This window comes from Rosa rugosa, chromosome 5, assembly GCF_958449725.1.
Source record: "Rosa rugosa chromosome 5, drRosRugo1.1, whole genome shotgun sequence".
Classification (NCBI taxonomy): Eukaryota; Viridiplantae; Streptophyta; class Magnoliopsida; order Rosales; family Rosaceae; genus Rosa; species Rosa rugosa.
In genome coordinates, this window is record NC_084824.1 from 55112815 (window position 1) to 55124279 (window position 11465).

The following is an 11465-nucleotide window of genomic DNA, read 5'->3' on the forward strand; positions in this document are numbered from 1 at the left end:
CAACCTCTCTAAGAGCAACTCCTCTCCTTCTCTTTCTCTTATCGGTGATCACACTCCTAGTCCTAGTCTTCTCAGAAGCCGACTTTCAGTGCCACCAAACCCTCTGTCAAAGTGCTTTGGTCCTAGTCTCCTCATGAGCCGACTATAGTACCGCGACCACAACGGTTACGGAACCAGCTAAGCAAGGGTAACGCCCTAGCAAACCAGCCAAGCTAAAGTCACGCTTTAGCAAGTTCTCCTCACTTCCCGGTGGTTCTCGCTCTGCTCGATCTACAACATCGAGTATCGATTGTGATTTTCAAGAAGCTCAGCAAAAGTCCTCGCCACGAGGCACAAAGAATCCCGCGACGAGGTTGGTGCTCTCCTCGTCTACAATCGCTTGATAGAAGTCAGGTCAAGGGACACCCCCGACGACCGCACCCGAACGGTGCTGGCACCCCCGCGCAAGAAAAGAGACTGTTGACCAGCTGCAACAAAACTGGAGCCAAACAGTCGCTCTCAAATAGGATATGTTTTTACTTGTGGAGACACGGTAATTTCATGGCGATCATCTAAGCAAACACTCGTGGCAACTTCCTCTAATCATTCAGAAATAATTGCATTATATGAAGCTGGCTGAGAATGTTTTTGGTTAAGATCCATGATTCGCCATATTCGAAGCACTTGTGATTTACCTTCAGTAACTGACAATCCAACAGTCATGTATGAAGACAATGCTGCTTGTATTGCTCAGATTAAAGAAGGATTCATCAAAGGTGACAAGACTAAGCATATCGCACCAAATTTCTTCCACACCCATGAGCTTCAAAAGAATCAAGAAATTGCAGTGAAGCAAATTCGATCCGATGAAAACTTGGCTGATTTATTCACCAAATCTCTACCTAAGTGCACTTTCCAGAAGTTAGTGGAAGGGATTGGATTGAGACGACTCTCGAAGCTATCAAGCGATGCATGCAAAGATCAGGGGGAGATTTCAATCAGGGGGAGCATCAAGAAACATGCTACCTAGGACATATGCGCGTTGTGCTCTTTTTGTCCTTCGACCAAGGTTATTTTTATCCCACTGGGTTTTTGTTACCTGGCAAGGTTGTTAACGAGGCAACAGTAAGCGCGTCCAACACCATCATCAATTGGTGGACATCCAAGGGGGAGTGTTGTAAATATTAATTCTTATGTGGCTGTCCACGTTATTAGTTAGGGACTTACATGTAATATCTCATTAGTCTGAACACTTATCATGTAAATCCTACCTCTATATAAGGGAGGCCTCTGAGACTGAATAACAGACTTCGCCATTTCCCCCTCATCTCTCTTTATATATTTCTTACTCTCTACAAAGTAAGTCAATACTTTATAACAGATTCAACATTTGTGTAGTTTATTTCAATTGCTAGTATTGGCTTCGACGATGTTTCGAATTCTTTTGTGTTTTATCTTTTGGGCCGTGTTTGTTTTCCTTCATATAAGGACTAGATAGGAAAATAAAAGTCAAATCTGACCACTAGACATGTTTGGAGGCCCAAATATGGTTGGGCTGGAAATCTTGTGTCCTATGAGAGACAGATAACAAATCCATTTAGAATATCATTGGTGTTCAATTCATTGTTCCAAGTTTCATGGAATGGAAAGCAGAGGTTTTGCCGAAATGAGGAGATGAAGGTGAGGACGATGTGGTTTATTAATAAAAAGGAATGAGGACGTGGAGGGTTATTAGCCCTTAGATATGTAATCTACGGTTGAGAATAAAAGCCATGGATAACCAAGATCAACTAACAGCCAAGGAGAGGACCCCCAACTAATTATATTTACCTATTTATGATTGTAATTAGTTGGATATATTTACCTATTTATGTTTGTAATTAGGTAAATGCATCAACTATTTTTTTTTTAAGGAATAAATATATCAACTATAATCTAACTAGTTGTAACTGTGGCATAGGGTGAATTATATAAATGGTCACTGAATTATAATTCATTTAGTAATTTGGTCATTGACTTTTCAGAAATATCACTTTACTAACTCAAATTTTACTTTGCAATTCACTTTAGTCATTACCGTCAATCTACCGTTTAACGCCATTAAACATGAGGGTATATTTCAATTCAATTCAAAAAACCAAATTTGTTCATTTACTTATTCATTTGTTTAATTTATTTTTGTTTTCAATCGAGCATGGTCGGGTTTGAGGCTTGATCCGATCAAGTTTGTGAGTATCTTGAAAAAAGTGAATATGGGTGCGGTCAAGAGAGATAAAGAAATAAATAACAAAAGAAATTATTTCTTACCATCTTGACAAAATATTCTCCAAATAGTAGATATTTACAAGTCTTGAACATGACGGAATGACTAAAGTGAAAGCCGATATCTAAGTTGCATGACTAAATGATATTTTGAAAAATGAATAACCAAGATGTTGAAAGGGTGAAAGTTAAGTGAACATTTGTGTAATTCTAAATTTTCGATATATATTCCTTTCCATTCATGTGTTTCAAGCCCACTTTGGGCTACTTTCTTTGGGCTATTATATTAAACTGATTATGTGTTGCTTCAACTCTCATTTAACGACCCAAAATCCATTTAGACCATAAAATTAGGAGTGAATTTTTTATACAAACTACACCTATTCCATACACTGGAAATTATTCTATACATTGACGATGCAATAGATATTGAAACAAGAATGAATAGATATTGAAACAAGTAGACAATGCTATGATCAACATTTTGTTCTTGAGTAACAAAAAAAAAAAAAAAAAAAAAAAAAATCATAAAAAAAAAAAAAGAAAAGATTTTTGGCCTTTTGGGGTGAGAGAGAGAGAGAGAGATTTCTTATTGGTCAAGAAAGAGGACAAAATGAAGTTTTGTAACCAAAAAAAGAAAATAATTGTTCATTTTTAAGAGGAATTGACATAAATAATTTGAAAACATACTGTCAACAACTACAGTACTACACAATAATAATATATGTAACTGATGATACTCGCTCCAACAACTACTACTTATCCAAATCCTTATGCCTTCCACATCAGTCAAGAGCAACTAACTAAACACCCACGAGCAGAGAATGTTATGTCGATCATGTGAGTAAACACCATTCTCTGTACACATTCATTTCTACATAATTAGAATTACATGATAGAACAGCTGCTATGGTGTTCTCTTCATTGAAAACATGAGCTGCATTGTTGCCATCACCATCCCCGTAGATATGAAGCAGAACTAGTAGTAGGACCATAGTTGTGGTAATAACCAGTAGTACTAGGAGGAATGAGTGGAGACCGATCATACATCATCCGAGCTTGCTGCTGCTGCATTGCTTGCCTCGCCTGCATATTTATGTTCATCATCTGCGATGGATGCCCGTAGCCATTTGTGTTGTTCATCGTCATGGTCTGCGGATATTGGCCCATCTCATAACCACCACTAGGGAACCCTAGCCTCCAGAATCTGCTTGAGCCTGATATCCACTGCCTGCTGCTTGAGCTTGTTGAGATTGAAGGCTTGTTGCAATGCTGGCAGCATTTGCGGTGCCACTGCCATGAAAGCCAGCCAAATTCATCATGGCGCTGAGGTCATGGTTAATCCCCCTCTTGACTTCCCCACCCAAATTGATGTTTCCACCACCCAATTGAGCAATGTTGCTCATGTTTAGTGGTGACATGGTTTTGGGATCAATCCCACCTGGATTAATAATCACCTTCATGCGCTGCACATTCTGATTTGGGTGCTGCACTCCCTTCATCCCAGCATTATGATTGTTTGTGATCTTGACACTAATGTTGGGGTTAGCTGCAGCCGCAACACCTTTCTTTACATTGTTGTTTGCATCAGTCGCTGGTTCATTTTCTGCCTCAGAAACCTCAACTTATCCTCTTCATCCTCCTCCTCATCGTCGTCCAAGAAGTCATCAATATCCTCTTCAGTAAGGAAATTGGGGAACTTCTGCTGCAGCAGGTTTTTGATTGCTTCACGGCCCTTTATTATGCACCCCTGCTGCTTTTGGCCTTTGTTGTCCTTGATGCAGTTGGTATTCTTTTGCTTCTGGTTTTGGTTCTGATTGGCCTTCTGCTGGGACCAAAGCTCAGCATGTGTCCCAGCTCTAACCAATTTCTTGATCAAAGTGGCAGAGTCTATAACCCCTGAAACTGTGATTTTCTGCTGATCAGCATCTATGCTGACTTGGTAAACACCTTCAATTCTCTGAAGCAGTTTCTTTACTTCCTGCTTACACCCATCAAAGTGTATGTTCACTTTGAGAACACAAGTCTGGATCTCGAGGAGTTTAAAGTCTTCATCTTTAGTCATTTCTTCAAAACTCTTTGGAGTGGATGGAATGGAAGCTATAAAAGAAGAAGGGATAACAATGGGTGGCATAAAACAATTGTTCAGTTCCCTATAAAAACCCAGTATTTTTTGTTTTGGTCTGAACTCTTTTAACTAGTATTCAACAAATGTACATAGATCATATCAAAAACATTCACTTAAACACGATCCATCTTCATAATTTTTCTTTTGTTGAATCAGTCACTATAGTAATGATAAAATGATTAAAAGAATTTTTCATCTTGATACATATATATTTATTTTGTTGTCTTTTCACAATGATAGGCAAAGACACTGTGGATTCGGATGAACTTGAGATTACTGGAGACCCAGAGTTTTTTGATCTCAACACACTTAGAGCAGCCACAGAAAACTTTTCAGAATCCAACAAACTTGGCCAAGGCGGTTTTGGCACTGTTTATAAGGTAAATTCCAAACTTGGATATGATGCTACCATTCTTCTGTTCCTTGTACGGCTCTACTTTAGTTTAATGGTATTGTTGCTCCCCTGAAAATTATGACTGAAATTTCAGGGTGAGTTGCCAAATCACCAGAAGGTTGCTGTCAAAAGATTGATCAGGACTAGACACGGGATTGAAGAATTTAGAAATGAAGTTGCACTGATAGCCAGACTGCAACACAGGAATCTCGTGAAACTTGTAGGCTACTGTAGAAGTAGAGAAGAAAGGATGCTAGTCCTGGAATACATGCCGAACAAGAGCTTGGACTCGTTTCTTTTTGGTTTGTGTAACAGAAACTCTGATTTGTTTATGCCTCACCAACATGTACATCATTCATTAACACAAGATCCAATTCTCTTGATGTAGGTAACACAAGAAGGTCTTTAGATTGGCAAAAGCGCTTTCAGATCATCAACGGGGTTGCTCGTGGTATTTTATATCTTCACCAAGATTCTAGACTGAGGATCATTCATAGGGATCTCAAGACTAGCAATGTTCTTCTAGACGCCGACATGAAGCCGAAAATTTCTGATTTCGGCATGGCAAGACTAATCCATGGAGACCAACTGCAGAATAGAACGAACAAAACTGCTGGAATATTGTACGAACCATACTGCACTTGTACATCATGGAATGAATCAACACATTCAAATTATCATACTCAATTATTTTTCTTTAGGCTTAACATACAATTATATTTATATGCAGTGGTTACATAGCACCAGAATATGCAAACTTCGGACAATTTTCAACAAAATCCGATGTCTATAGTTTCAGGATCATAGTATTGGAGATTGTAAGCGGCAAGAAGAACAGTAGCTCTTATTGGGATTCCACGTACTTGGTACGACATGTAAGTAACACAAACTCACGTTATAACTAGTACTTATTCATCTTTATTTCATTTCTCCCTCTGAAATTTTACTTTAAACTACAGGCTTGGGAGCTTTGGAAAGAAGACAGATCCTTAGAATTGGTGGATTCATCTCTACAGTCCTATCAGCCAGATGAAGTCCTCAGATGTATTCATGTTGGTCTTTTGTGTGTGGAAGACGATTCAGAAAATCGACCGGCCATGTCAGATGTTACTTTTATGTTATGTAGTGAGGCATCTCTTCCTTCTCCCATACAGCCTGCATTTGGCTTCAACATGGGTTCCAGAAATACTCTTGATCCGTCAAACAACGACTTGAGTATAACCGAAATGGAAGGGCGATAATGAAACATACGGAATATAAGAGGTTTTCCAGTAGGTAGCAAGTTTTATGCTTAGTATCCTTAGTCATGGTACTACAGTGGGTGAATACATTCTTTTTTCTAAATTACTATTTTCAGTGGAGTCATACTACTTTCTCAATTTGTTTATACCCCCCTGTTTTTTATTTCTTCTATTGGTTATTTCTGATCTTCAGATCAAACTTCGTTTGATGCTTCAAGCTATTCAATAACAAATAATTTATCAAAAATTAATCTCTTGTAATTCGTGCTGCATTATATATTTGCTCTCAGATTAGTTGATTATATTATTCCTGTGAAAACAAGGAAACCCCCTTACTTTTAGTCTCATGCTTATACTATTGCATACACTACAAGCACTATCATGATTGATTCATGCATGCTTTTAGATCAGTAGTCTCATCAGCCTGCTGGTAAACCATCCGACTACCTTTTAGAATTGAATAATAAAAGTTGATAAGAATTTAGAAACATGGAAAAGTTTGATTCATGCATGCTCAAAGAAATTTCCAGACGCATAAGCCAAGTACCAAGTCCACCACAAGTTAATGTCGACACAAGTCTTCCACCAAACAAATTAGAGGCAAGTCACATATTGTGTAGTGCGTAAGCATATTGTATAGTGGGAATGCATATGAATATCCCAAATTTACAGTTTACGAAATCTCAAATAATATTTAAATGACTTGCAATTGCTGCAAGAAGCATATTACCTCTTTGAGATCAGCGTCAGTTGTTGGCTTCCTTTCAGCTCCAAAGACCGAGAACTGAGCCCAAGTTATTGTGGTGCGTTGCCAGTGGATGTTGTGATTTGTTGAAACTCTGTCAAGGGATAGGTCACTCAAGAATCTGGCACATTTGGATATGTAGGAGTGCTACTTGATAAGCTGCATTGCCCAAGGGACTTACTTCAGTCTCACAATTCAAGTCCTCAAAAGGTTTGTGATAAGTAAAGCAGGGTTCTGGAGGCCACGACTGTAAAACTTGTCAAAATTGGAAAATCTAAGGAAGCTGAGTATCCACATACACAAAAAGCAAGCTGAAATAGCAGAAAGAGAGCTGAATTCTTTGGCAAAGTTCAAAAGCTCTGGTCACTAATATATGGCAAGCCTGCAACTCAAACTCTCCAGATGATTGTCACCAAGATGCTATCTAGTGTGACAAACTAACGAAACCACCATGAATGGCTCCTTTAATTGCTCCGGATTCTCCACTCACTATTCTTTTGGGGAAACTTAACCTCCATTACTTACCCCACTCTAACATGCCAAGTTAGTTACAGCCAAAGCTAGATGGTAACCTAAAGAAGCTCTATATCGGGGGAGAAAGCCTCTCGGATCTTTGTCACAGCAGCATCCAGTGTCGGTGGAATGTCCAGATGGTGAGCTTGAAGATTCAATTGCACATGGATTGGGGAAAACTGCAAGCCATGCATGTTTCCACAATTGCGTTAATTGGAAATATCCAAAATGTGACGAGAATGGAGTGTGGAAAAGGGCACACTAAGAGCAAGAAGAAGCATCGCTCGATGCTTAGTAGATTTGGTATCCTCGTCTTATTTGTTTCTGCTAGTGAAATCCCACAACCAAATCAAGGATTTCTGAGATACTAATTTCAAGGTTATAACACTATATGCAATTTGATAGACAATTAAACATACTAATGTCAAACCAATGGAATGTGGCGAAAGGCAGACTAAGAGCAAGAAAGAGCATCGAGTATTGGTAAATCATATCTGCCGAATCCTTAGTGAAATTTCATAACCAAGTTCAAGTTTCTTAAGTTTTCAATTTCGAGGTTATGACTTTCATCAATTGCAGAGAAACCAAACAAAACTAGAATGCGGCAGCAATTTGAGCACAGAAATGTATTTTATCATCACGGAAAGAAAAGAAGAAAAATTACCTATGTTGTTTGCTCTATGGAATGAAGATTTCGCTTTTCGCAAGTCCTTCACTAGAAGCAGGTACGTGTCTGGCTTATTGCAGCAGAAACCGCACTCTTTCTTCACTGCTATTTGGGAATCGAGGGATTTGGATTGGGGGTAGTCTTTCTTTAAACACAAACCTGAATATGTTTGGGCCTTTCGCTAACAGGGCCTGCAGTCGGTGTAGTCGCCGGCGACGTGCTTGCAGCCTTGCCCAGAAACCTGCAGTTGCAGGTGAGGTCGCTGCCCAGAAACCTGCAACTCCGACCTCCTCCGACCTCGAATGCTGCCCAGAACCGTCCGCCAAGCCTCCGGCCTCCGTCCGCCAAGCCCCGAGCCGCGGTCGCCGCCTGGAACGCCGCCGCTGCGTCGTCGTCCTCACTTTAGCAAAGTGCGGACGTCCTCTTTGGAACGGGCCTATATATATATATATATATATATACAGCAAGGTTGTAAAGAGGACGTCCGTGATATACTTGATCTGCGGATGTGCCATTCTGAGCCGTCCATTGATTTAAATGAAAACAAACGGCTCAGATCGAGATTTTCCAAAAACAATCGCGGGTCAAATATATAGCTCTGTGCTTCAACCCTGACTCAGAGGAGTCAATGACAAAACCAGAGTTCTCGTCTCGACTGCTCCGACCAAAATCCAGTTCTCCAACCCGACTCCCAGCGATGCAACCAAAGTCTGGTTCTCCACCCAAAATCCAGGTCTTCTCGTTATTGATACTAGAAACTCGTCTCAGGTTGCACGATTGTTGCAACCCAATCTTTCTTTTTTTCTTCCTCTCATGAAAATTGTAGTTCTCTTATGGTCCCATCCTCCCTTGAGGTTTTCGCGTCAAAAGTTGGAGACTTGGAAGCAAAGAAGCACATCTAGAGTATGGGTTCTCTCTTTTTTCTGATTTGTTTGATTTCCAATTACAAAATTTAGGGTTTTTTTTTTCCTATTTGGGACTTTTCTTCTTTCTATTTCTGGGTTTCTTCAAGGCTTGCTAGAATACACTTCCTTGTTTAATTGGTTAGTTGTTTTATTGTTCTTTGTATACCAGATACCATAATTGGGATTTTTGCTTCTTTTTTTTCTTTTTCCCGTTTCTACTAGTGACTCTGGTTTACTCTTAATGTTGCAGCATTGCTGGCATATGCCTCATGTTTACTGGGAACTCGTTTTTTCTGTGGGCTAAAAGGAAAGGAAGGTTCCCTCGACTGTTTATCATAGTTAGACGAATGTCGGATGAAATGAAGTATCGGCACATGAATGGATTCCATGATAAAAGGGTTTAGTTAATGTTAATTTTGAGTACTGGTCTTGTTCTGGTGGTTTGGTGAATTGAAACTATGTTTATCTTATTGGTCCCGATCTTTATAATTCAATTCCATTCCTTGTTGGTGTTTCTGGTTAAATTTCCTGAAGTTGATCTTGAGTTGGAACTAATTGAATCTTTCCAACTTCAACTATGTTTTGTCACTACTGGAGAGAAGTAGCAATAACATTAGTCCCTAATGACATGCTTTTATGTCATCCTTGTTATCCTTTAATTGGTCACGTGAATCTTCTTCATTTGCCTATTTTATAGTGTTTGGCTGATGCCTGAAAATAGAGGACCCTTTCTAATGCGAAGGGATAGTTGTGAACAAAATGGTCCCAAAGTAGAAGAATCTGAGCCAAAAAAAAGCATATATCAGTTCTTGGACTGAAGAAATCATTTACAGAAGAGAATCAAGAACTTCTTGCAAGTACCCCTTGGATCACATGACTTTATTTTGTACATGCCACTTTCTTGATCCAGCTTAGGCTATTCTAGTGGAAGGTATAATAAAATGAAAAAAACTCATCAAGACAATACTATGGCATGTGTATTTGTTAGTAATGCTCGATTTGTCTTCTCAAAGAAGGATCATCATTAGCTTCCCCTCCCCTCCCCTCTCCCACACCTGATATAAGATCTTCTTTTCTGCGTGGTGGCATGAGTCAAGAAGGTTAGGAAACCCATTCGCCGGCTGCTGGATTACCTACTGGCACCTACTCCTTGTGTTCGACGTCCGAAGAAGATGGTGACAGATCAATAGGAAGACTAGTTGCCTATCAGTTATTATGTTATGATTGGTACACCAAGCAAACAAATCACATCAAGAATTGTGACCTTATAGAAATTAAATGAACAATCTCATTTATGTAGTGTAACGGGAGAAGCAAAATTATTGCAGGGATAGATTTGAAACAAAAAGTATTGCAAAAGAATACCATCTAGATTAACATTACAACATGAACAACACAAAATCAAGTATAAAATTCTTTCAACCACGACGGCCCTGGTTTGAAGGGGTCAGATTCTTCATATGCCTCAGGTCTATAAAACCCAGCATCATTCACACGGTTACTTAGCACCTGAAGGATGGCTTTCTTCTTACCGCCATACTCATCTCGGTTGTTCTCAACATACTCGTTGGCCTCGGCCGCAATTTCATTCACAAAATCAAACCGGTTGTCCTCTGAGAGTAGTAGTCTCTTGATGTCCATTCCCAAGAGCTGTCCTTCATCCTTTACCTTCCGAACTTGTTCCTCCAGGGAAGGCACTCTCTCCATTTTGTATCGCAACATGTCATCCTTCTTTGTCTAAAGCATGGAAAATGTGCACATGTTTAGTCAATGCTCAATAGCACAGTATGAGAAGGTTCTGACTTGCAGGGTTACAACACAGTAATGATCACTCAAGCAAGTTTCCTTTCCAGATCTCAACCTAAATTTTCTTTTCAAATTGGTAACAATATGATATTAGACTGCGTAGCTAGTAGCTGAAATTTATCACTAGTCACAGAATTTCTGGGAAAAAGAGAAATTTGCATATAAAATACTCTCCAGTTCTACACACTACGATCCATACGAAAGAACCTCAAACTTTTATTAAGCAATAGAAATCATGTTTTGCCATTAGAAACCAACCAAACAATAGAATCATCGACTTAACTTACAATACTTGACTATCAAATATTCTCACCTCCAATCCAACCCCTTACTGTAACAGACTAAGAGCCTATTTATGCTCAAGCACCATCAACCAAATCCATACTGTAATTTAAATTGCTCAAAGCTTGTGTTCTAAACCCCATCCTTTAATTCTTAAAAGTCAAAAGTTATGTACTTTCAAATTTATTATGTTTCTCTTACACTAGACACTCAACCAAGTTCACCTTCCCATATTTCAATCCAAATCCTCTTTGTGGATCGAAATCAACATGAAAAGTCCAGACTGTATAAGACTACATGCCTGGTAGCAGCCACTGAACTTGTCACGAGTCAAAGAATCCCATCTCAAGATGTCACCACATCCAGTTACACACAGCTCAACTCAATATGAGAAAAACCTCACTTCTTCATGTCTTGCTCTTAAAAACAAACCAAACCTCACTTCTTCAAGTCTTGACCACCACTAACAATTCCACTAGTTTTTTTCAAACCCCATTATTACTTCCCAGAATTCACTTCTTTCACTTCCATCATAACATAAAA

The 11465-nt window shown here is 39.2% G+C and overlaps 1 protein-coding gene, 1 long non-coding RNA gene and 1 pseudogene across 2 annotated transcripts; 2 read left to right on the forward strand and 1 right to left on the reverse strand.

Moving 5' to 3' along the window:
• Nucleotides 1-2921: 2921 nt before the first annotated feature.
• LOC133710971 (heavy metal-associated isoprenylated plant protein 37-like) lies at nt 2922-8067 on the reverse strand (annotated as a pseudogene).
• Nucleotides 4374-6736, forward strand: LOC133710972 (cysteine-rich receptor-like protein kinase 5). Its single transcript, XM_062137126.1, has 5 exons — nt 4374-4749; nt 4858-5065; nt 5152-5386; nt 5494-5638; nt 5723-6736. Exons 1-5 carry the CDS (start codon nt 4603-4605, stop codon nt 6002-6004), a joined length of 1017 nt encoding a protein of 338 aa, XP_061993110.1. The 5' UTR covers nt 4374-4602; the 3' UTR covers nt 6005-6736.
• On the forward strand, nt 7731-9304 carry LOC133710973 (uncharacterized). Its single transcript, XR_009846987.1, has 3 exons — nt 7731-7745; nt 7842-8832; nt 9085-9304. It is a non-coding gene; the product is annotated as an uncharacterized LOC133710973 (long non-coding RNA).
• The last annotated feature ends 2161 nt before the right edge of the window (nt 9305-11465 follow it).

Excerpts from the sequence above, each read along its gene's own strand:
- LOC133710972 (XM_062137126.1), top strand. The coding sequence starts at position 4,603 with ATGATAGGCAAAGACACTGTGGATTCGGATGAACTTGAGATTACTGGA. Across the intron at positions 5,066-5,151 it reads CTTGGACTCGTTTCTTTTTG|GTAACACAAGAAGGTCTTTA; the intron begins GTTTGTGTAACA and ends CTCTTGATGTAG. Across the intron at positions 5,387-5,493 it reads AACAAAACTGCTGGAATATT|TGGTTACATAGCACCAGAAT; the intron begins GTACGAACCATA and ends ATTTATATGCAG.